The sequence below is a fragment of the Sorex araneus genome, chromosome 1 (genome assembly GCF_027595985.1).
Source record: "Sorex araneus isolate mSorAra2 chromosome 1, mSorAra2.pri, whole genome shotgun sequence".
Classification (NCBI taxonomy): Eukaryota; Metazoa; Chordata; class Mammalia; order Eulipotyphla; family Soricidae; genus Sorex; species Sorex araneus.
Window position 1 is genome coordinate 232,176,809 of NC_073302.1, and position 26,084 is coordinate 232,202,892.

The 26,084-nt window shown below is 37.9% G+C and overlaps 2 protein-coding genes across 16 annotated transcripts in view; one reads left to right on the top strand and one right to left on the bottom strand.

Moving 5' to 3' along the window:
* SUPT20H (SPT20 homolog, SAGA complex component) overlaps nucleotides 1-16,094 on the top strand; it is a 32,530-nt gene extending 16,436 nt beyond the window's left edge. For 5 of the 15 annotated variants that reach the window (XM_055133771.1, XM_055133790.1, XM_055133782.1 and 2 more), the window contains exons 15-26: nucleotides 477-503; nucleotides 1,025-1,057; nucleotides 1,448-1,565; nucleotides 2,596-2,698; nucleotides 2,832-2,990; nucleotides 4,728-5,034; nucleotides 5,525-5,679; nucleotides 7,956-8,011; nucleotides 10,678-10,797; nucleotides 13,385-13,490; nucleotides 14,789-14,892; nucleotides 15,627-16,094. In XM_055133771.1, the coding sequence (XP_054989746.1) occupies nucleotides 477-503; nucleotides 1,025-1,057; nucleotides 1,448-1,565; nucleotides 2,596-2,698; nucleotides 2,832-2,990; nucleotides 4,728-5,034; nucleotides 5,525-5,679; nucleotides 7,956-8,011; nucleotides 10,678-10,797; nucleotides 13,385-13,490; nucleotides 14,789-14,892; nucleotides 15,627-15,764 (1,426 nt within the window). In that variant the 3' untranslated portion in view covers nucleotides 15,765-16,094. The remainder of the gene's footprint in view (nucleotides 1-476; nucleotides 504-1,024; nucleotides 1,058-1,447; nucleotides 1,566-2,595; nucleotides 2,699-2,831; nucleotides 2,991-4,727; nucleotides 5,035-5,524; nucleotides 5,680-7,955; nucleotides 8,012-10,677; nucleotides 10,798-13,384; nucleotides 13,491-14,788; nucleotides 14,893-15,626) is intronic. The other 10 variants (XM_055133835.1, XM_055133839.1, XM_055133808.1 and 7 more) reach the window with 6 other exon arrangements.
* On the bottom strand, nucleotides 16,014-25,169 carry EXOSC8 (exosome component 8). Its single transcript, XM_055133853.1, has 11 exons — nucleotides 25,124-25,169; nucleotides 23,889-23,925; nucleotides 23,673-23,736; nucleotides 23,106-23,179; nucleotides 20,442-20,487; nucleotides 19,533-19,638; nucleotides 19,405-19,450; nucleotides 18,418-18,514; nucleotides 17,183-17,303; nucleotides 16,726-16,832; nucleotides 16,014-16,225 (listed from the first exon to the last, which is right to left on the bottom strand). Exons 1-11 carry the CDS (start codon nucleotides 25,138-25,140, stop codon nucleotides 16,110-16,112), a joined length of 831 nt encoding a protein of 276 aa, XP_054989828.1. The 5' UTR covers nucleotides 25,141-25,169; the 3' UTR covers nucleotides 16,014-16,109.
* Between the last annotated feature and the right edge of the window lie 915 nt (nucleotides 25,170-26,084).

Consider the following 26,084-nt stretch of genomic DNA (forward strand, 5'->3'; position numbering starts at 1 on the left):
AATTGGTAATATCTCATTTTTTAAAAAACCGGTTCAAGGGCCAGGTTTTGCAGAACATGGTTTGCATGCTGGAGCCCAGGATTTGATCCCTGCCACAGCTCACCCAAGCAACTTCGCCAGGAGTAACTCCTGACATCCACCGAGTTTGTCTCAAAAAAACAAAACAAAAAATTGATGAAAAAATCCACTTAAGGGGCGAGAGATTCATTTGAGGGGCCTGAGAGAGTTTAGCAGGTCAGGAACTTGCCTTATGCATTGCATACGGTCCCCTGAGCACTGCTGACCCCTCCCCCCCACAAAAAAAGTCCACTTGATTATATTTGTTTGACGAGAAAATTAACTTTTTTATGCGGAGGAATCACATTATGCATCTTTATCTCTATGTAATCATTCTTATCAAGTTAATAAATTAAGTATGAAGGTAAGATTTGAGTTGTAACCAAATTTTTTTCTTTTTTTTACATTTTATATTTCAGCTCTTCCACAGATGATCATTCAAATTGGTAATTAAGTAAAACTCATTTTAATATTAAGAAATTATATATGTGTGACTTTAGAGAGATTGATGGATATTTGAGTTGGTGCTTGTATAAAATATTTTATAAAATCCTGGAATGTATTTAAGAATCTTAGAATGTAATAGTTACTTCCAAAGTTAAAGGAAAATCAGAGCATTGCTTATTTGTATGTAATTCAGTGAATATTAATATAGGGCAGATGCTTGTTAGAATGTATAAACACCTCTCAACCCAGGATTTGTTTTTAATTAAGCCCAGTGCCAAAATAAATTTGCCTTACGTGAGCCAAATCATTCACAGGATCATTTCATTGCTTAGTCATTTAAAGTTTAGTTCAGCTATTTCATATGTTTCTGTGTATTTTGTTAGATTGTCATATTCTCTTGGTGGATTCTAAGTCAGTTTATAAAATAACTCATTGAAAAAATTGGAACCTTTTAAAATAATTCTCACTTAAAAGACAACTAGTATCTAAATTTTGTATTCCTTTTTTAAAACATTTTCAGGTTTGTTATTGGATCAAAGACTGATGCTGAAAGGTAAGAATAACTTGCTTCTTTACTATAAATTATGTAAATATGAAAAATTCTTGCAGGATAGTGAGTAATCGATTGAAGTCAAACTGGTATAGTTATTTCATAGGTATTCCTAGAAAATGTTTAGGTAGAGTTATGAAAATCAACATGTGAAAGATATTTTCTCAGTAATATTGTAATTAGAATAGAAATGAAAATGAATATTTTTAACTGCTTAATGATTAAGTAGCTACTGTAACTTCTGTAGTAGAAGCAAAATATCTTTTAATTGGATAACTAGGATAAAATGTGGGCATGCCATTGTAGATCTCTAATTTTATGTTATTTTTAATGGAACGCTTTTTTTTTATTACATAATGTTTTTACTAATATCTGTTTCCAACTTTTTTTTAGGGTAGTTAGTCAATACCAAGAATTGGTTCAAAATGAGGCAAAATGTCCAGTTAAGATGTCACACAGCTCCAGTGGCTCTACCAGCCTCAGTCAACTTTCCCCAGGAAAAGAAACGGAAGTGAGTTTGGTTGATTTTGTGTATGTGTATCTGTGTTTGTGCTTGCATCCTCACAAACATGTGCATTACCTTCTGTGCTCTATGCGTTTGTGTGTATGTGCATGCTTTTTTTGTGTGTGCCTAATGTGTATTGTGTGTATGTGCATGCTAAATTTGTGTTTGCTTATTGTGTATGTACATGTGCTATTAGTTTTTGTATCTAATTATTTTTACTTCATCAACGCTTTATAATGGAAAATTTAAAAATATGCACAGAAAAGTTTAATGAACATTGGAATATACTGTTTTAGATGGTTTAACATTACTTTTTGCCTGGAAAATATTTTGTGGTGGAAATTTAGCCTTTGTATTAATTCCTTTCTTCTCACTCAAACTCTTACTATCCTGTTACTTAGAAATCTTATGTATATTATAGTTTTTTGCTTTTTTTTGGCTTGAGGACCATACTTATTTAATATTCAGGTCCCTCCTGGCATAATGCTCTTTGGCTGATCCTGGAGGTGCTCAGGGAGCTGTGGTGCTGGGGCTGGAACCCAGGCTTTTTGCATATAAAATATACTCCAGCTCATCAAGCTATCTCCTCAACTCTGTATTACAACCTTTTTTTCCATGGATTTTCTTATCTGAAATTGTGTTCTGTAAAATCTGTATTCATTTTATGAGTACTCAGAGTACCTTAAAATTTTAATCAGATACTTTAGCAAGTTAAAATAGTATTAACATAAGTTTCTGGTGGGCTGGAGCAATAGCACAGTACTAGGGCATTTGCCTTGCGCGCGGCCGACCCAGGTTCGATTCCTCCGCCTCTCTCGGAGAGCCTGGCAAGCTACAAGAGTATCTCACCCACACGGCAGAGCCTGGCAAGCTACCCGTGGCGTATTTGATATGCCAAAAACAATAACAAGTCTCAAGATGGAGACATTACTGGTGCCCACTCAAGCAAATCGATGAGCAACGGGATGACAGTGGCAGTGATAAGTTTCTGGTTTGACCTAAATTTTAACAAGTATACTTACTTACCCTCTCGTAGCAGCCTGAGACTGTGTCAGTTCAGTCTTCAGTATTGGGGAAAGGAGTGAAACATCGACCTCCACCAATCAAGCTTCCCTCAAGCTCAGGAAATAGTTCTACAGGTATAATTTTTTTATTTTCTCCATATGAGAAAAATATGATTCTAATATCTAAAGTTTTATTCATGTATTAGTTTTCACACTTCAGAATTTTTAATTATAAATCTTTGAAATAACTTTTACATTTCTCTTCCAGGTAACTATTTTACACCACAACAGGTCAGCAGCTTTCTTAAATCTCCAACTCCTCCTCCTGCTTCTAAGCCACCAAGTCTTTCTCGGAAGTCATCTGTGGATCTCAGTCAAGTTAGTATGCTCTCTCCAGCTGCCTTGTCACCTGCCAGCTCATCACAAAGTGAGTGATAACTTAAATTTTTCACAAACTCTTCATAAAACTTTATATTAGTGTTTTTTATGATAGCGTTGTTTGTTCTTGGTTTTGTTTTTGTTTTTTTTGACCAGTGGAATAGTGAAATCTGAATGTACTGTGTACCCAAAATGTGTAATTTGGAGAAGATGCAGGCAAATCTCTTGTTGATTGTATGTATTACGTGTTTATTGTAATTGTATTTGTTTTTCTGTATCTATGTATGCTCTTTGTATATACCTTTTTATTTATAGACTTGCAGTCTACACATCTCCTAGAAAAATTAATCTGATACTTGTGGCAATAAGATTCCAAAATACTTTTTATTTCAGTGTACCCTAGGATCATTTTACATTTTATGTAAACTATACAGAAATATATATATATATATAAGTCCTAAGAGTTGTTGCTGCAGTCCGGTCTTTGCATGTATAAGAAGCCAACCACTTTCCAAGATGGTGATACAATAAACTGAAAATTGATTTTTCAAAAACACTCCTACACTCTTATAAATTATTGTCAGTTTACTAAACTGTGGTAACAATCATGCATTCTACAGATATTAAAAATGTAATTTTTGTTAGTGAATACTTTTTTTTTAACATCAAATAGACTTATACAAAAATTCTAGCATTTAGTTTGGGAGAATTTAAAGTAGTAAATATGAGGTAGTAACCAATTTACCAAAAAAAAGCATTCCAGTTTTTTAGATTTTTTTTTAAGAGATATCTAATGTGTGCTGAAAGTTTTAGTACACTGCACAGTGATAGGGTGGTCTTTGCATTAGAGATAAACATCTTCATCTTGATAGCTCAAAAGGTGTAATTTTTCTGCCTTCTTGTTTTGCACAAAGAAAAAATTATAAATTTCCTTAAAGTCTTATTCACACTTCTTATGTTGTGGGTATGGATTATGTTAATCTACTGCACACAATTGTTACTTTAAGTTAAAGGGTTGAGTAACAGCTTCTGGACATTCACATTTCTTTCCTTTCTTTCTGCAGGACATGAAAGCTAAAAAAGAAAACACCTCAAGAGCTTTTGGTTTTATTTTTTTGGTTTTTGTTTTTTGTTTTTGTTTTTTTTTAAAGTTGATAAACTGTGCATATTTCATTCACAACAGATTTTCTATACATTCTACATTAAAACAGAAGTACACAGTTACTGTTAAAGATGCAGTATTATCTATTAAATATTTTCTTAATTACTGTGTTTTGTAAACTTGTTTGTCAGGATACACTTGATGTGTTAGGAATTAAACATGTATATTTAGGTGCCAAATATAATTGTTAACCATATGTAATTTATTAAATATGTTCAGAATTTATCTCAGTCCGTTACAGAAAATAAGCAATATTTTTAAATGAAGTCCTAAATTAATGAATAGTAGTTAACAAGTAATTTGAATTCTTTTTAAACTTTTTAGGCCAAAGGTAGCATGTGAGAAACTAACTTAAATGGGTATTGTGGTAGAATACAAATGTCTCTTTTTACTGTTACTGTAATAGCTAATCTTTGATGGGATTTTTAGGTGATATACTGCATCCTTAATTGTAATTGAGTGTAGCAACACTCATGTATCATGTGTAGAAATTAACACTTGCAGTTAACTGCTTCTTAAAAACTAGGACAACTTGTCAGTGCTAAGTAAGATTCCATTAACCTTATTTTAAAAGGACTGGCCATTTATAACAAACTAGCAATTTTTATTTTTCTCAATGAGCAGGATCTGGAACTCCTAAGCCATCTACTCCTACACCAACCCCTTCATCGATCCCACACCCTCCTGATGCTCAGAGCTCAACTCCTATTACCCCTTCAACCACCCCTACTCCCCAAGATTCAGGCTTCACCCCTCAGCCCACTTTGTTAACTCAGTTTGCTCAGCAGCAAAGGTCTCTGAGCCAGGCAATGCCTGTAACAACCATTCCTCTTTCCACCATGGTAACATCTATAACTACAGGAACCACGGCCACCCAGGTCATGGCAAACTCTGCTGGACTTAACTTCATCAATGTAGTGGGCTCTGTTTGGTAAGTGTGTGTTGCTACCCTGATTTTTATTTTATGGTTTTAACCAATTTGAGTAAAGCTTTATTTGAAGATAACAATAAATTACCCAGTAATGAAGCTTGAAACAACGTAATTTAGATGAGGATAAAATTAACAAGTATGTTTTAATGTTAGATAATATTATCTATTACATGCACTAAGATGTCACTGCTGTAACACATTTACAACAGCATAGATTTTCTTGTTCATCCTTTCATCATTGTTAAAGCACTTGATTAATGCTTTATAGATCCTTATTTTGAACCTTGATAAATGTATAGTGCTTAATTTTAGCTAATTTTGCCATCATTTTCTAGCATAAAGATGAAACTGATCCTTAAATTGAAACTTAAGGTACAAATAATGCCTACTTGTGATGTTTTAATAGTTTTTTAAATCAAATAATATGTGACTGATTTTTTTCCCCCTTTGATATACTGCAAGTTTAATACTTTATCTTGTTTTCTTACAGTGGAGCTCAGGCTTTGATGAGTGGTTCAAATCCTATGTTGGGCTGTAATACTGGTGCCATAACTCCTGCAGGAATAAACCTGAGTGGCCTTCTACCCTCAGGAGGTCTGCTACCAAATGCATTGCCTAGTGCAATGCAAGCAGCTTCTCAAGCAGGTCAGAATATTGGAAATAACCTGTGAAAAATTTAAAGTAAATGCTGAAGAAAAATGCCATTTTGATGGCTCTGAGACTTTGAATGTCCTTATTTCACAAGGTGTTGTGTCACAAGTATTTAATTTCAAAAACATTTATGAAGTTCTGATAACTTTAATTCAGACCATCTAGCACACAACTTATGTCAAGGAATTGGTAAGCAGGAATATAGGTTTCCACAAGCTATATTTTCCATTTAAACATGATTGATTTAACTTTGATGAAAGTCTTACTGTTACAATAGTTCTATTTGAGGTGAAAACATACTGTGTGCGGAAAAGGTAACATAATAAGGTATCTAAAAGATTCTAAAGCTAGACTATCTTTAGTTTGAATCCCATTTGAGCAACTGTAATCATCAATTTTTTTGTGCCTCATTTTCCTCATCATTAGAATGATAGTAAAAATACCTCAGTTGTGAGGATTAATGTAGATGAAATGCTTAAATCATATTCTGAGATCAATGTAGTGGGCTCTGTTTTAACATTAAAAATTATTGTGGCACTAGTGTTAGCATAGTGGCAGTTTTATTTATATATAGTATATTATTTCATGCACTGAGAAATGTAACATTTTTAAAATCTAAATGGCACTATTTTGGAGTAGCCCAACACTGAAGAAATATATAGTGCAAAAATAAACTTGATATAATAAAAACAGTTAGAGGTCATAATGGTAGTATACTGGGTAGGATGCTTGCCTTGCACATGGCCATCCCAGGTTCAAACCTCGGCATCCCATAACATTCTCCTAGCACTGCCAGGAGTAATTGTTTCATACAGAGCCAGAAGTAAACCTTGGGGGGGAAAAAAACCCTGTAATACAGATGATTAAAAGTGAGTTTTAAGAAAGAGAAAACAATGTAATTTAAATATAGCAACATTTATGTGTTTTACTAATTCTTAGCTCTCCCTTGTTAATCATGTTCTAATGGAAGAAGTTTTTGGTAATACAGTCAAGTGTAGAATTTAGAATATTGCCAGTTACATGGTAACTGGTACTAAAAAGAAATCACTTGAACTGTTTATATATTTTGAAATGGTAATGAAAATATCAGCCTTCAGTTGATATTTATAAAAAATTGATGAAGTGAAATGAAAGAGCCTTTCACTAACTAGCATCTACCTATAGAATAAGTCACAGTATTTCATGAGTAAGTTTCCCTGAAATGGACTACAGTATTGTAATATTTTAGTTTGATTATTATGCTTTTTTCAGTTTCTTATAAAGGCTGTGATAATACCTGTTTCCTGGTTCACCTCTTTTTTTTTCTCCCCCAATGTAAAATCTGTTTGGAGGCTTTTTCCCCTCTGGAGAAGCCTGTGTTCTCTCATGAACACCATCTCTCTTTCCCCTTACACCTTTCTCCAGTACCTTTCAATCAAAATCAAAATCAATTTTGATTTATTAAAAAAACAATGGGATGGAGCGATAGCACAGCAGGGAGGGCATTTGCCTTGCACGCGACCGACGCAGGTTCAATTCCCAGCATCCCATGTGGTCCCCTGAGTACCGCCAGGGGTAATTCTTGAGTGCAGAGCCAGGAGTGACCCCTGTGCATCGCCGGATATGACCCAAAAAGAAAAAAAAAATTGACTTGAGAATCAGATAAATTTTAATTGACATTTAATTGGTATTCCACTAAGATATTTAGTAAAATATGTACATATTTTGAAAGGCCAAGGAACTACAGCCAAAACCAGAAATATTTTTATATTTAAAACAAAGATGAAAGAAATCAGGTACTATATGTATACCAAAAGCTGACTGGAGAAAAAAATAATTGTATTACCTTTAGCTTAAATATGTGCTGTTTGTTACAGTACAAATTTGGGGTGATGAGTTCTGAACTCAACTGCGACTTTTTTCTCAGTTTCAATTCCTTAATGTGCAATTGAATGTTTTAGCATTATTGATAATAAACAACCTTTAAAAAAACATAGCACACTGGGTCTCAGAGGGTACCATTCTTGTCATAATAAGTTTGTTATATTCACAGAGCTTCCATGCTCTTTTATATTTTATATTACTTTTTTCGGTCAGCAATAAAACTGGTGATAAAGAATTCTGTCTGAAATATAGAATATAATGCTTTACCTTAATACTGTCCATGATTAAAGATTCAGTATTAAAATTAATGAAAATAATTGTAGACATTTTGGAAGTAGAAAATTAACACATCTCTGCAGAACACTCAGTTTTAATTCCTTGTAATAACCGTAAGTTTTATTGAATAGGTGTTCCATTTGGTTTAAAAAACACTTCAAGTCTCAGGCCCTTAAATCTACTGCAGGTAAGCCTTGAAACATTGCTTTTGATTATCAGTGTTTGTTTTTTAACTGACATATTTGTATTTGAGATTTTGAGACCTGTTGAGAATCTTCTAAGGTATGAATGATTATGTGAGTGCTACCTTTATATATTTAAGGGGAAAGAATGCTTGTCTATTTTATGAACTTTTCATCATTTCCAGCATTCTACTTAAGAACTAGCTATTCCATTGAGGAAAATTGACAATTGCTAATAAGAACATTTTCTTATGGAAGAAACAGTAGAAAGAATATAATTCCTCTGTCAGCTGAAGTTTTTTTTTACATTAATGTATTATTTTTGTACATACAGATTGTCAGCTTGAGTAGATATTTTTTAGTGGGTAGATGGAGCTGGAAGGATAGTACAATGGGTAGGGCACTTGCCTTGCACATGGCTGGCTTGTGTTTGATCCTTGGTACCCTGTATTATTTCTCAGGAGTGACCTGTGAGCCAGGAGTAAGCCCTGGGCACAGCTGGGTGTGGTTGTCTGTAGAGAGCTTTTATAAAATAAAAAGTTATGAATATAAAGATCTAGAGACAATGATAGAGCTCTGGTTTATTGACAGATAAAGCTTTTCTGCAATAGTATAATGGGTAGAGCACTTGCTTTGCACTAAGCCAACCTGGATTTTATCCCCAGCATCCCATATGGTTCCCTGAGCACCACCAAGAGTAATTTCTGAGTGTAGAGCCATGAGTAATTCCTGAGCATTGCCAGATGTGACCCAAAAACAGTTTTTTCCCTGCTATTAAGGAAAATCAGGAAATTATTAGAACCAAAACTTTAAACTTGTTATGTAAAATGCAAACTGTCCATATTTACATTTTATGATTGAGAATTTATCTGTAATATAGCCCATTCGTTGGTTTATTTAACCGTCTCCTGCATTTTGTTGTTGAATTTCTCTTCGAGATCACTCTCAGTATTAAGGGAACAGAATAATAGTACAGAGGGTGTGGCCACAAAAAAAAAAGGTGTGCAGTAGACTGAAGAGACAATACAGAGATGCTTCTCTTGTATGTGACTGTGGTCTTGAAACTGGTTTAGATCTTCAGCACCACATAAGGGGTCCTGATCACTGCCAGATGCATGCCCTCCATAGCTCCTGTCCCCCACTCCCGATTCCCCTTAGGGCATAAACTAATTTTAATAAGCACGAAGTCACTGCATAAATATATTTCATATTCATTGCCTGAAGAAGGAACATTTAACCTATGATATGTCCAAATTTCACCCCAACAATGAGCTATCCAGTGTCTCAGGAAATGTTTCAGCTGGCTGTGGCGATAATATGCTAATTATGCAAAGCCCAGTAATTATATTCCCAGCACTATCTTTGGTGTACACTATTATGTTGTGTTTGTTTGGGGGCCACACCCTGCAATACTTAGGGCTTAGTTTTGGCTCTGCACTAAGAAATTACTCATGGCTTGCTCAGAGAACCATATAGGATGTCGGGGAACTAATTCAGGGCAGGTATATGCAGGGCAAATACCCTCCCTGCTGTACTATCTCCTGAGCCCTCCCAGCACTGTTTGGTCATGCAAGCACCATCAAGGTGGTCTTGGTGGTTCCTAGAAGCTCTTGGGAGACCTGCTTCTTAAAACAGTGAATTATCCTGGTTATAGATAATTTAACCCAAGAACAGTTGTTACACACTTAAAAATCTGTTACATGAACTCAAAGCTTACTTTTAACTCCTACAGAATAAAATGCACTCCCCTCCCCATTAAAAAAAAAAAGCAAAGACATATATTGTTACCTAATGGATTTGGAAAACAAAATTGTAGTTTTTAATGTGAAGCTTTCTGTATGCTTAATTTTCTTTTGAACTTGAATTTCAGCTTCCGCAAATGTTTACAAACTATAAACATCAAAGTTTGAGCATTTCTGTGTTTTTGAGAAACAAATTTGGGGGGCATGAATTTTCCTAATAGATAGCTCTGATTAACACCAGCTTTTGTTCATATTTTTAGTGCTTTTAATACTGTTTATGTTAGATATAATGTGACAGATATGTAACATACTACATTTTATTATAATAATATACTGGACTGATGTAAATTTAAATATATTGATATACAGTTAAATAAAATCAGCTTAATCTAAATTTGGGCTGGAGCGATAGCACAGCGGTAGGGTGTTTGCCTTGCACGCAGCCAAGCCAGGTTCGATTCTTCCACCCTTCTCGGAGAGCCCAGCAAGCTAGAGTATTTCGCCCTCACGGCAGAGCCTGGGAAGCTACCCATGGCATATTCAATATGCCAAAAATAGTAACAAGTCTCAAAATAAAAAAAGAAATGGAGATGTTACTGGTGCCCACTCAGTGAATCTAAATTTGAAGGCTAATTGTTAATTTCAGGCAGAGATTCATATTTCAGACTAGTAACATCTTTGGCAGTCCAAGTTATAATATTTAGAAATTGCTTAAAAGCAAATCTTTATGTTTTAGTTGTTTTTTTTGTTTATAATACTATTAATATTGGTTTTTCACTTATAAGCATATATTTAAGGGCCAGATGTTTTTGGTTTGGTTTCTGTTCAGTGTCCTCCTTCCCTTTAGGAATGCCTGATACATAGTGGAAAATATTTGTAAAGTAAGAAATTCAATATGCAGTTAGCTAATTAATTTATATTCTTAATAGCTTCCAGGTGGTTCACTGATTTTTAACACTCTGCAACAACAGCAACAGCAGCTTGCTCAGTTCACACCTCAACAACCTCAGCAACCCACAACTTCTAGTCCTCAACAGCCAGCGGAGCAGGTACCTGTTTCTCATGTTCCTATCTTGTGCAGTAGAATAATAACATTGTACATACATTCCAAGCATATTTTAGAACATTTATTTAGGGGCTGGAGCAATAGTACAGCGGGTAGGGCGTTTGCCTTGTATGCGGCTCACCGAGTTCAATTCCCAGCATCCCATATGGTCCTCTGAGCACTGCCAGGGGGTGGTTCCTGAGTGCAGAGCCAGGAGTAACCCCTGTGCATTGCCAGGTGTGATCCAAAAAGGTTGTTTATTTTTTTTTTTAAAAACAAACATTTATTTAGTTGGAAATAGCATTTCCCATTCGGTTATTTTTCCTTAATAGTTAATGATAGTAACTGTTGGTTATTAAGTACCCTATTCTAATTCTCACATCAGCTGAATAGGTGATACCATTTCTGCTTTTCCTTTCCTTTTTGTGAGGAAAGGGGTCGCGGGGAGCACACCCTGACTAATTCCTAGCTCTCCTGTGAGGAATCACTCTTCACGAAAGTCAGGGGATGATAGTCATATGGAGTAGTAGGGATTGGACCTGGATTGGTCATAAGGCAAGCACCTTACCCTCTGTACTATTGCTCTGTACTGTTTTTCAAAGTACAAAACTGATTCAAATAAAAAGCTATGTTTTTTTCTTTATAGCTTTTTGAGTGGACTGGAGCGATAGCGCAGCAGGTAGGGCGTTTGTTTGCCTTGCACATGGCCAACCCGGGTTCGATTCCTCCATCCCTCTCTGAGAGCCCAGCAAGCTACCGAGAGTATCCTGCCCGCATGGCAGAGCCTGGCAAGCTACTCATGGCATATTCAGTGTGCTAAAAACAGTAACAAGTCTCACAGTGGAGACATTACTGGTGCCTGCTTGAGCAAATCGATGAACAATGGGACAACAGTGCTACAGCTTTTGAGTCATACTCGACAATGCTCAGGAGTTATTCCTGGCTCTGTGTTCAGGAATTACTCCTGGTGTTGCTCAGAGGACCATATGGGATGCCGGGTCAGCCACGTGCAAGGCAAACATCCTATCCACTGTACTATCACTCTGACCCCTCAGATAATAACTTTCTCATGACCATAACAGTGAGGGGCAGAGCAGGGATTCAAATCCAGATATTTTTTGTTTTGCTTTATTTTGGGGCCACACCCAGCAATGTTCAGGAGTTACTCCTGACTCTGTTCATGAATTATTCCTGGCAGTGTTGGATGGGATGCCCAGGATCAAACCTGGTTCTGCTGCATGCAGGGCAAGTGCCCTGTCCCGCTGTACTCTGGCCCCCACAAATCCAGATTTTAACTGCCCATATAGGCTGTTTGTTCTCCACTAGGAAAGAGATGTCCTATTATCATGAAGACTGGGTAGTGGAAGATCTAAAAAGCCAGTTTTTTTAACAGAATAAATAAGGAGCAATGAATAGGAAACTCCACTTGTTACTTCTGAACCTTTTCCAAACTTTGAAATTATCTGAAGGACTTATAAAAAAAATGCTGATTGACACCTTCAGAATTTCTTAGTTAACAAATACAAAATGTTCCCCATAAGTGCATCTTCCAAAATTGTTTCAGTCAAGTATTGGCTGGAGAAAGTTTAGTTTCAAAAGCGAGTAAATGTGATTCTTTTTAATTTTTTCTTTTTGGGTCACACCCAGCAATGCTCAGGGGTCACTCCTGGCTCTGCACTCAGGAATTACCCCTGGCTGTGCTCAGGGGACCATATGGGATGCTGGGAATCGAACCCAGGTCGGCCGTGTGCAAGGCAGACACTCTACCCACTGTGCTGTCACTCCAGCCCTGTGATTGACTTTTTAATGTTAACTATGTTACTGAATTTGTAGTTCTTGGAATTTTTGTGATTGGGATTTTAATAGATAACCATGCAGTTGGCAAATAAGGTGGTGTTTTTATTTTTTACACTAAATGCATTTTTCTTAAGGGGAGCACAATGGGTCACACCTAGTGTTGCTCAAAAGCTGTTCTTGCCTCTGTGGTCAGCAGTGATCCCTGCAGTGCTATAGGGATTATTTGTATTGCTGGGAATTTGAACAAGGGTCATTAGGATACAAGCTGACAACTTAATCCCCATAACTATCTCTCCAGCTCCTGTATGCCTTTTTCTTGACCTATTTCTCACTGTAAAGATTTTTGCTAAATTGCAAAATGACTTAGCTTTAAAAAAAAAAAACCCAGGGGCCAGAGCAATAGTACAGCGGGTAGAGTGTTTGCCTTACATACGGCTGATCCGAGTTCAATCCCTGGCATCCCAAGCACCGCCAGAAGTAATTCCTGTGTGCAGGGCCAGGAGTAACCCCTGAGCATCGTTGCGTGTGACCAAAGAGCAAAAAAAGAAAAAAAAACCATAGATCTGATGAAGCCTTATGGGAACCATAGTAATTATACATCATAAAAACTAACATACAAATTGTGGGAAGTATTGCTTTCTTTTTTAAAAAATAAATTTATGATAATTCTAATTGCTATTGAGGTTTTTTTCCTTATGACATTCTCTTTATAAGATACAGTATTTTTTGTACTGATAAAGAAAAAATTACAAATTTTCAGTCATTTACTTTTCCCATTGTGTTTTTTCATTTAGGGTTCTGAACAAGGTTCAACAAGTCAAGAACAGGCCTTATCTGCTCAGCATGCTGCTGTTATTAATCTTGCTGGAGTAGGAAACTTCATGCAGTCACAGGCAGCTGGTGAGTATCTCCATAACTAAGTTTGCTGTAAGTAATTTGTTTGGTATCTAATTATTCTGTCTGTTCTTTCAAAGAGTAATTAGGAATGCAGTTATAGTTAATATGCCCACTGCTTAGTGAATATTTTTCATTTACAATAGTTAATTTGAAATGCTTTCGTTTCCATACATTAACAGCATTTTCTCCTGATGTTACGATTTGTTGGCAAAATTTTCTACTTTTTCCACCTTATACTTGATGAGAAACTATAAAAGCAGTAAGCTTTGCTGAATAGAGACATTTTCTAAATTACACAGTCTCTGTCTCATTCTGACTGATAACTTGTAATTGCATGAATTAGATCTTAGTTGTCAGCAGCATTAACTTCTGTATGTCACTTTAATAATTAGTAGAAAATGAAATGACTAAATGATTGTGCTACACTTGAAACAGTTTAAGTGGTAAACCAAAGGCTTACCTTTAATATTATCTTACCAGTTGGTAACTTTACATTTAACTAAAAATCAATAATCAGATGTTCAGGATTGCGGTATACTAAGCATGTCAACATTTTGCTCTATCAACCACAGTGAGCTGTTCAACACTCAGTATCTGAACTTAGAAGTCTTTTAAGGTTTTACATAAACTGGTATTTAGAGCTAGTAAATTTCCAAATTAAATATTTGATACATTTGTTATTTTCAAACTTACATATTTTCACTATACAAATTATGTATTTTCCAAATTTTCCTATCTCCAGACCTGCTGCTACTTTTGAGTGAATTAAAAAACATTTAGACAGAAATTTCCTTATCTGAGGATGCACCCAACAGCTTAAAGGAAAAATGTGGCCTCAGTTCACCTGTGTTATTAGTGGTCTGATACTAACTGTAACTTATTTTTATGTATCAGTTTTGTGCTTTAGAGAATTTTGCTTTCTCCCCTGCCTCTACTTAATTAGTTGTATTGTAAAATGGTGTACTATATCTGACAGTACATTATTTCTTATTGTGTAAGAAAGCCTTAAAGACAGAATGGAACTGGTTATCAAGAGCATCCATAGGCAAGAAAAGAGGGCTAAAGGGCTTTTGGATACTCATTGCTCCCTTCCCTTTCATGTCCAGCAGTTCTATAATCAGTAGTACCTTCAACTAACAGGAGACTATACTAAATTTACTCCCAAAATGTCTGTATTTTGATACTTAAGATTAATCATACTGATAACTTTTCTATTATTTCATATTCTGTGTTGTCCTTTTCTAACCTTGTTAGCCTTCAAACTTTTTGACTGGCCTGCTTTCCCCTTCTCCTCTCTGTAGTGTTGTCTCAGCTTGGCTCTGCCGAGAACAGACCTGAGCAAAGCCTTCCTCAGCAGAGATTCCAGCTCTCCTCTGCCTTTCAACAGCAGCAGCAACAGATACAAGTAATCCAGCAACTTCACTCTGATTACATTTTAAAAATACTCTGCTCCAAAAGTACCTTAAAATACATTCTATTTTAGTTTTATTTTACTGATTACAGTAAATGGTAAATGATTTAGCAAATATAATTTACAAGTGACATATTCACCAATTTGGAGCACTGAATATATTTTGTACATTTAAGCCATATTCTTTCCCTAAATACCATCTTTCATGAAGTGCTGGTGGCACATTAACATACATTTAGTTTCTAGTGTATTTTGAAATAGAGACAATTGCAAATGCCAATGGCTAAATATTTCAATAATATACTATAGAAAAAGCCATGACAAACTAGTGTACCTATTAGTAAATGTCCTTAATTAGAAGAATGTTAGTCCATTATTTTAGGAAGTCAGCATATTATGAAGTATATTTATAGTCTTTATGCAAGGTAGTTTTATATTACAATGAATTTTTATACAACAAATGGTAACTGAAGTTGCTGAGTTTACTACACTATGGACTGGCAGGCCAAATAACAGGTCTTGAAGTTGTTTACCCAAGAACCATTTTTAAAGCCCTCAGAAGGCTTCTGTGCCACTGGTGCTGTTTGACTGTGCGTTGTCTCAATGTGGTAAAGTCCCTTTTTGTTACCTCGGTACTTTCTCCCTTTCAGTTTTGTTTTCATCACTTCAGGAAAAGCACCTTTCTGTAAGCTGCCTACATGTAACTTAATTCTTCCTCCCTTTTTCAGCAGTTGCGATTCTTGCAGCATCAAATGGCTATGGCGGCGGCAGCGGCACAAACAGCTCAGCTACATCGTCACCGGCATACGGGCAGCCAGTCAAAAAGTAAAATGAAGAGAAGCACGCCAACCACTCCAAAATTCTGAGTCTTGTATTTTTTTTTTATGCATAAGCGCATTGGATCAAAGAATTTTGAGTTCCTATTTCATTTTTGTTGTTTTTTAATGTGTCAGTATTTTACATTGCTAGATGTATAGACTTTATACAGAGGCACAACCCTATGATTTTTAAAAATGGGAAAGATTTAGCAAGCATTAGGGTTGGTTTGCTTAAGTCATTGCTTTATAAAAATGTTTCACTGTACATAAAACATGGAAGTAATAGAAACAAACATCTTTCAAAAGAATGTAGTTTGATATTTATTTAGTATAAAAGGTTTGTGCACAGTGTAACAAATACAATTTTTACAAATTTGTTTTGAAAATGTTTGATTATTTGACTTTCATACTCTTAATTACTTCATCCATCAGTTTTTTTACTTCTTTGTGTCTTGTAACTGCTCTGCTCATACAGTCCTGAAGTTTAGCTCCAGTCAGCCCACTTCCACCTGAAATATTTTGCAACACTTTTTAATATTATAATTATTTTACCATGTGAAAGCAACATCATGTTAAAAAAAAAAAATAGCGTGAAACCATTGGCACAGTTGTTTCCAGGGATGCTGATGCTTCCTTTAAATTTGAACCATTGAGGGGCCGGAGCGATAGCACAGCGGGTAGGGCGTTTGCCTTGCACGCGGCCGACCCGGGTTCGATCCCCGGCATCCCATATGGTCCCCCAAGCACTGCCAGGAGTAATTCCTGAGTGCAAAGCCAGGAGTAACCCCTGAGTATCGCTGGGTGTGACCCAAAAAGAAAAAAAAAAAAAAATTGAACCATTGATAGATATTAGGGCACAGGGATATCGCTTAACTTTGGGGGGGGGGGAAGACAACTTATATGAGGTAAATAATACAAAAATCACATTCCTTGATCCTTCTAATACAAAAAGCTTATACTGAGCTTTCCATTTACATATTTAAGAATTACTGAAATGGAAATAATTTACCTGGTTTATGAAGACAACATAATTTGCCTTCCTCATCCATTACTACTGTTAAGGTTCCAGTTGCCAAATGTTCTTCCTCTCCAGTGGGGTCAACTATGAGCAGAGTGCTATTTTTTAAAAAGAAAGTGTAAATCATGTAACTTGTTTACAGAACAAATTTACTCCTCTTGATACTGACATTTAAATTTTAGTTATCATGTTAGATTAAAAAGAAATAGAATTGGCAGGCAATTTCTACATACAGCATATAATCTAAAGACTGGCAGTCCAAATACTGACAGTAGTCTATCATAAATCTTTAGTGAAATAACTGAAGAAAAATATTACACAAGGATCAGCAAGCCAAGGAACTGGTGAAAAAACAAAATCATCCAAAGTTTACAAAGACAAAATGGGCATTTAAAAGTCAGTTGATTAATATCTTCCACATACATTTTTATATATTTGATTAACTTACTCATCAAATACAGCAAAAGAAGTTGCAATTGGATGAGTTTTAATATTCAAAAAATGTTTCTTCTTTAAATTAACTTCTGCTAAGGCAGTTTCTTCATTTATAGTAACTTCAGGCAACTGTACTACAAAAAGACAAAGTAAATCTAGTGAGTGGTGGAAGAGTATAGTTTTCTGTGCAATGTTAATTCACTGCCCTCCAACCTTGTCAATAAGCATTTTTTAAAAAAGGATTACAATAATTTAAGATTGGTGTAGTGCACATAAGCATTGTTTTTTAAACACCTCTGTCATTCCTGCCTAGAGCTTATGTGAAAAAAAAAAGTGCCTTAATGATAGTCCTGGCACCACTGGGAGCAACAACACCCCATTCCCCACCCCCCTCCAACACCAGTGGGTATGGCTTCAAGACCAGCAAAAAAGAAACCAAAAGGATTATTAACATCTAGCCACTTTTAAGAACTTTCACATTCTTGTTAGATTAAATTACATACAGCAGCATGATAAAGTAGGTATTATCCCATGTTACTGATGATGGATTAACCTTAGCATGATGATGGAGCCAGGAGTCAAAGTACTCACTTTAAATATTCAAGTATTGCTAAGCTCACTCACTGTATTTTCAACCTCCAGTTAGTTACTGGAGGTACAGTTACTTCAACAATACCTGTCATCCACAATCTAAAACAGATCAGTGACCTAGGATAATTCTCCTTAATATGAAGTAACATTTCCTGGCAGTAGAGATAGGGCACAGGAGAATGAGGTGCTTGTCTTGCACACAGCAGACCCTGGTTAGATCCCTTGGCACTACATATGGTGCCCAGGACACTGCCAAGAGTGATCCCTGACCACTGCTAGGTTAGGCTCAAGGTTCATACACTGACCCCTCAAAACTACTTTTCATGGTGATATCTATGACATTAAAAACACAGCTTAGACAACTTCCATCAGTGATTTTTGCTCTTCTAAACCTAAGGATCTGAGGTTGCTGAAAACAACCGACCTAGATCACAGTTAAAGTATTTAACCACAAAACCCAGTGTCGTTGAGAATCTAGTCCCCAAACAGAAGGATGTAGCTGAGGCACCACTCTAAATAGTACAGAGAAAAATGAAATACTACATATGCTGGGGAAGCTGTTTAGTATTATATAAGAAACTAAGAAAAATCACATATTTAGAGTATGAGAAACTGCGAAAGAGAACATTCTGACACAAACACTTTAAGGTTGCTTACCATTTTTCAAAGCTGCTAACAGAGCAAATGTACAGGCATCTAAAATGTTTCCATCGTAGTCGAGGCAAATGAGATCACAGTATAGAACCCATGCAAGCTAAAATACAGTTTAAACACAGAAAATTTAAATCTTCTAATAGGTAGAACATGGTATTCAGCTTATAAACCAGAAGACTCTTGGTTAGGTAGGCAACCATTTGCATAAAATAGAAAAAAAAAAACAGGTGTGTTTAAAGCTGCCTTTGATTACCCAGCTGACATGACTCCTCCATTTCCCTCAAGGGAGCTAAATTAGAAGAATGTTCATTCTTGTCAAGTCAGCAGATGGAGAAAAATGTTTTTTTTTTAAAGTCCAGAGTGATGGGGTCAAAAGAAATGAGACCAGGGGTAAAGTGCCTACCTTTACGCAGCCAACCCAAGTTCAAATCTCTGGCATGCATATGGTTCCCCAAGCACCACTAGGAGTGATGCCTTAGCACAGACGGATATGGCCCAAAAACATTCAAAATTCAGTTTTCAGCAGAAGCTCTTGTTTGCTTTTTGGGTTATACCCAGAGATGCACACGGCTTACTCCTGGCTCTCCACTCAGGAATCACTCCAGGCAGTGTGTGGGCGACCATGAGATGCGCCAAGGTTGGTCGAGTGCAAGGTAAGTACCCTATTGTCTGTACTATCTCCAGCCCCACAACAGAAATATTAGGTTTTACATTGCTAACCAGTATATAATCGAAAGCCTAATTCCAAATCAACCTAGTTATAAATATTTAAGCAGACTAAGAATATACCATGTCCTTTAACATATTAGTGGATCAAAAATTATTGAGAGGATTAAAGGGTCCTGAGCATACAAGATAGCTTCACATCAGATAATAAGTCAAAACCAATTGCTTACAACTACATGGATGATAATTTTAATTTTGCTATTCATTCTCCCTACAAAACCATTTAGAATCATTAAAAGTTCACAAAATCTTTGTTCCTCTTACCTTTCCTGGAGAAATGCATAAGTCCTCTTTCTGAATTATCTGTGAACTTGATTTAATGACAAATTATTCAGTAAGCAAAAAAAATTTCAAGTCATGAATGAATAGTCAAATTATCAAGTAGATCTTACTTTTCAATGACATCTGCAACAAACTGGCTAGCAACTTGGGCCTCTTCGCCAGGAGGTCCTGATCGAAATCTTGATGAACACAGAGGTGGCAGATCGACATTAGGCACTGAAAGAAACTGCAACTATGAACTAAACCACCTGGCTTATGGAAGCATTATAAATAGTACTGCAAAAAATACTATACCCATAGGATACAAGTTTTTCCAAGTGGAAAGTATTATAATTCTTTTTGATTTTTCTAAGATTCCCAGGCTTGATATGAACTTCTTTTCCCCACACAATAACAAAAACAATTGTTTAGGGCTCAATCTTTCCAAATCTACAGCAACTTTTTATTTACAATCTAGAAGATTGCCCCTCTACTAATAACCAGTTAATGTTTTTGCCAGGGGATGGGGTGGAGGTGTTATGTTGCAGGTACACTTGGTAGTGCTCAGTACTACTCCTGGCACAGTTCTTAGAGATCCTTGCAGTTCCAGGGATCAAATCTGGGGCTCCCTCATGCACTCCAGTCCTTTGGGTCATCTCCCCAGGCAGTTCTGAGTTTATAAAATGTTGCTTCCTACCATAGAGAATGCATGGTCTAAGACAATCACTGTCATACAAAAGTTGGTAGAAAACATGAAAATTGGCAGAGCCTCAAAGTCTTTCTTTGTTTCCAATGTATAGACAAGATTGATTAATAGTTTATGAAGTGCTATTTCATAGATAATAGCTATTTTGCACTATCTTCTAACTTTTCAGGAATTACGCATCATTCCTATGTTTCTGAAATGTTTCCTTCAACTTCACTATAAAATTAGCATTAGATTTGTATGTATAAAATATTAATATAAGTTTATAAAATTAAAATACTAAATTTGTAAAGGTACAGTATTTGCATTAAAATTACAAAACCATTTAACTTACCAACATAACCTTTATCAGGGGTATCAGCTGATGGTGCTGCGAATTCCTACAAAAGCAAGTATGTTTACTATGAAAGACACTCTTAAATTGTGAAGGTAACTTATTTATCTTCATAAATAGTCTCTACCTACTAGTGTCTTGGCTAGCAAACGACCATATGAACAAATACTATGCTTGGAGTGTGCTTTCTGGACCTGTACATGTATTGGTGCATGTTATCTCTGCAAAGCAAGTAGACGGTACAACATAGTTTACAGTGCTCTTCTTCAAAAGTACCTGGAGTGAATAAACTTCTGCCCCATCTTCTGTTCCACTCATTCAGTATTCAAAAATCTGAATTTAAACACCAAATAATGGCACATAGAAAATGTTCCTATGGTGGTCAACACTAAAAGTTCTAGAATCACTACTTGGATTCAAATGTTAGACCACCATTCTTCAATCTTTTTATACTTGTGGATTGACTCCTATACCCAGGGCCAGAGCAACAGTACAGCAGGTAGGTGCTTGCCCTACACATTACCAACCTGGTTCACTTCCCATCCCAGCACCACAAACAGTCATCCGAGCCTGCCAGGAGTGATTCCTGAATACATAGCCGAATACTTTAAGGCAGTCAACCAGAGATTTTCAACCTTTTTATACATACAGACCAGCAATAGATTGCTGACTGGTGGGGAAGACCCATATTTACGTTCAGAAACCCTGAGCCAGTTACTTAACTTCCACCAGTCAATATACTCAACAAACTCAATTTATTCATTTGCACAAATTAGAACGCACCACTGGACAGAGGAAATCATCAAAAATCCCAATTTGGCTGGTCTGGAGGGCTGGAGCAATAGTACAGCAGGTAGGGTGCTTGCCTTGCAAGCAGTCAACCTGTGTTCAATCCCTACCATCCCATATGGTCTCCCGAGCATTTCCAGGAATAACTCGAGTTCAGTGCCAGGAGTAAGCCCCAAACATTGCTGGATATGCCCCTCCCCCACAGCCAAAATCTCAATTTCTCAGTTTGGGCCAAAGAGACAGTACAACAGATAAGGTGCTTGTGTTGCATACAGACAACCCAGTTTGATCCCCAGCACCACATATCGGCCCCCAAACAATACCAGGAGTGATCCCAATGTGGCTCCAAAATCAAATCTCAATTTGTTAAATAACAGCCAAATTGTTTAAAATTTAAAAGTTGCAGATTTTTTTTTTCTTTTTGGGTCACACCGAGCAATACACAGGTGTTACTCCTGGCTCTCCACTCAAGAATTACTCCTGTCAGTGCTCAGGTGACCATAGGGGATGCTGGGAATCAAACCCAGGTTGGCCGCATACAAGGCAAATGCCCTACCCGCTATGCTATTGCTCCAGCCCCAGTTGCAGATTTTTTGAAACTCATTTTATTGGAAGAATCCTGGCCGGTGAGCAATGCAACACCAGAGAATGCTCCAGGTCCCAAACAGAGCCACTGGCGTGCCTCAGATGGAGGAGGTCCAGTCTCCCCACCTTTTCCAGATGGAATCCCGGCAACACTTGTACAAACATGAGCTTCTACAAACATGACTTCGGTATGTGGGGACCAGGACTATTTCTCTAAACCGTGCAGCCACTTACGCAGCCACCCAACCTTTCTTGATACACAAAGTGAGCAATGGATAATAGATGATCTAGCATCTGCCCCTGGAAGGCAGGCTTGAATGGTGATGTTGAATATCCAAGCAAACTACAATGCCCAAAACTATAGAGAGAGCCCCAGAGGCACACAAACCAAGTTCAGAAACCAGCAGCTTCTTGCAGAAATGCCTCTAGACTGTGAACTAAGCTATGGCCTTGTGCCGCCCCGGGAGGGGAAAGGTTTTTGTCCCTCAGCCTTTCCTTCTGGTGGCAGCAGCCTGGCAACCGCCATCATTCAAGAGCCCATTGGACAGAGGTACGAGTTTGCAGTGGCGGGGCACATGGGAAATCTCTGGGTGGGGGGGGTCGGACCTGCGCTGCTCCCTGCCCAGACAAGACCCCAAGCAGCCGCCCACAAATGGTTCCTCCGCTCCTGAATGGCCATGATTCCAGAAGCACACAAACCAATTTCAGAACCCAGTGGCTTCTGGCAGAAATCATTCTGGACTTAATTACTAAAATACCAGAAATCCAAAATCATATAGTCTTCATTACCAGCAATAGAAAACAAATTATCAAATGATGCCTTTTCGGCAGGTCTGATTGTTGGGGGAAAATTCCAAATAATAATAGTGGGTTTTCTGTCCAAATATTGAATGTAATCAAAGTAAAGAGAGAGTAAAGTGAAAATCATCTGCCACACAGGCAGGGTGGGGGATGGGGTGGGGGGCATACTGGGTTCTTGGTGGTGGAACATGTGTACTGTTGAAGGGATGGGCGTTTGATCATTGTATGACTGAGACTTAAACCTGAAAGCTTTGTAACTATTCTCACGGTGATTCAATAATAAAATAAAATTAAAAAAACCCTTACAAAACACCATCCATTTTAGTATATCTAACAAATACTAATAAACTAAGTCATTAAACATGGGTTGTGAAAAAACGCTCTTGGTAAAACTACAGGAAAAAAAAACCACTTAACTGCTTAGTAGAATTATATGCATATGCTTTGATTTAGTAAGTATCTGATGTTAATTTGGTAATTTCAGCTTACCGCTTTAATTCCACAAATCACTGTAGTATTTCCCAACTTCACTAAAGCAGAGCCATCTGCAGTACTAATTGAACCTGAAAAAAAAGAAGCAAAATGAAGTACACAGTGTTCATTTTCCACGTCATCTTATCATAGTTTTTTATAAAAATTTTTCCTACGTAATTTTTAAATGGCCTAGTTATTGTCTTTAAGAATTAGTCAGCTATCCTTTAATTGGAATCAATCTTTTCATTATCACAAGACACTGTACAGATAAAACTGTCTTTAAAAAATCATTGAAGTCTTTTACACATGGTAAAATTTGGCTGAAACCAAGTGGCTTAGAGGTTAAAAAACCTTGAGAATGTCAGACAGATAAATAAAAGTGGAAATTTTCCAGTTATGTCCAAAAGAACTTAATACAAATATATCATGTCTTGGAGGTTTGTAAAGAAAAAAAAAAACACTATAGTTATGTCAAAAATGAAAGTTTTAAAAAATTACAAACGAAAATTTCTTACCAGTATTGAAAAGCTTATTAACAAGCAACTTCCAACATTCCATTCTAAGAATTCAAAATATACTCACCTATGTTGACAGTTGTGGTTCTGAATTCACCAAGTTCCCTCCCATCAGGACGGCAGTTCTCTTTCTAAATATGAAAGTAAGCCACATCTACATGTATATTTTGTACACAACACGGAAAACACATTAAACCCATAACTTCGGCAGAATTACTCAAAAATTGTCTAAAAGAAGCACCATGTTGTTAACAAAAAAAGCAAAACAGCCAACTTTACTTACCAAAAATCTCCTGTAATACTCTAGGGGTTCCACAGTCCTGAAACAATATCAATTTGAGAAAAATGAATCTAACGTGAATCCTTAACATAAATCCAGAAAATAGTAATCTTAAAAGGGGATTGTGATGCAGCATAAATCTTCACAATTTATGTCACTTTGTAAATGAATCTTGATGTTTGTTTTTTACCACCTGTAACTGACCACTGTTAATTAAGACTCTGACCACTTGTAGCGGGAGTTACAATCCCGGTCTAACTTCCCTCTGACTCACAGGACTGGAGCGCAGCCCTTGGGCTTCTTTGCAGACTTATCCACATCTTAGTGTCACTCTATGAAGCCTGGACTCTTGTAACCAAGAGAAAGGTGGCGTCTTTATTTGACCTACATTCTTTAACTGAAAATTTAATATATGCTTTGATCATGATTACAGCGCGACTTCCACAGCCGCATGAGACTGGTTTCCATCAAGGTTCGTCGATCCTCGGTCACCAGGTTTCTTTATGCGTCAGACAAGACCCTACTATCATGACCCTGAGCTGACTGTCACTGTCACTGTCACCCTGTTGCTCATGGATTTGCTCGAGCGGGCACCAGTAACATCTCCACTGTGAGACTTGTTACTGTTTTGGACATGTTGAATACGCCACAGGTAGCCCTTAGCGCGGGATACTCTCGGTAACTTGCCGGGCTCTCTGAGAGGGGCGGAAGAATCGAACCCGGGTCGGCCACGTGCAAGGCGAACGCCCTACCCGCTGCGCTATGGAGCTGACACGAATAAAAAATTCCAAGAACCGGTTTGCTTTGCAATCCTGTTCACTGTGTTCCTCAAAACACTCGGAGTACAGCAGGGAGGGCGATTGCCCCACTAGCGGCCGACCCGGGTTCGATCCCCGCCCACCCCGAGCATCGCCGGCTGTGACCCACAAACTAAATTAAAAAAAGACTCTGACGATAAAAACCGACACACAAAAAGACTTCATGAGCCGCCTGCGCACCGGGGGACCGTGCGGCCAGTGGGGCTAGGGCCAGCGGGGCTGCGTCTCCTCGCGCCCGTCTTCACTAGGGACAGAAGCCCCTATCCCGTGCGTCGCCACGACCCCTTTCAGGTCCTTCCTCCCGTCGCCTGCTTCCACGGAGAGAAGGGAAGCCCAGCCGGGGTGGGCACCACAGACCGCCCCCCACCACCACCACCGCCGCACACGCACAAACACTCGCGCACCGCCGCCAGCACTCACTTGAACCCGGCCGCCATCTTCCCGCCCGGCGTCTGCGCCTGCGCCGCGTCCCCGCCGCCCGCCCCGACCGCGCGCGCCCGGAACCCCGCACTTTCGACACGGGCGCCCCCGCTGGTCTCCCGCACGCGCCCGTCTACCGCGCGGCTGCTGCCCGCCCGCCCGACCTGCGAGCCGGGAGCGGCCGTCACGTCTAGCCAGAAGCTCCCTGGGGTCTCCTTGACTCGGCGCCGGGTGACGAATCTGCGGCCAGGAAATTCACAAGTGCCTGTCGCTGGAGTTGAGTAGAAAGTGATTGAGGACTTGAGCGCTCTGTGCGGATCATTCTCCCACTGTCCCAGCGTTCTTCCCTCGGCTCCGCCTTGTGCAGAGCCCTGGGCTTGCCTCTCCAGGTAAAGCGCTTCTTTCTCCACGCCGGAGGCTTACGTCCACTTCTCTGTGCGTTCGTTGAGCCGCACCGGGTCACCCTTTGCAGGTCCCGAAACGCCTCCAAAGATCTGCCCCGAGTCGCCTTGAATGTCCCCACCCCTCTCCGGAACGGGATTGTCAATAAAATGCAGGACGCCCAATTAAATCTCGGTCACAACTAAACAGTGAATTTTTTTTTTTAATTACAGTGTGCCTGTGCCTGAAATAGTGCATGGTATTAATTGTGACCAGGATTTGGAGAACGTGGTGAATGTTTTAGAAATAGTGATCATAGTGACAGAGCGTGGACTGAGGCCACTGTATCGTACATTTAATGTGAGTAAAGTAACCAAATTTTGTTTTGTTTCATCACAGCTTTAAAAAAATATATTCATGTAGATACCAAGAACTTCATGGTGTGTTGGTTAGCCTATGAACTCTACTCAAAGAGGTTGTTTGAAACTGAGTTGCTTGCCTGACATTCAAATTCAACTGGACGCTCTGGAATTTTGCTCGCTAATTCGGCTATGGAATTTAGACTCCCGAGTGAAATCCT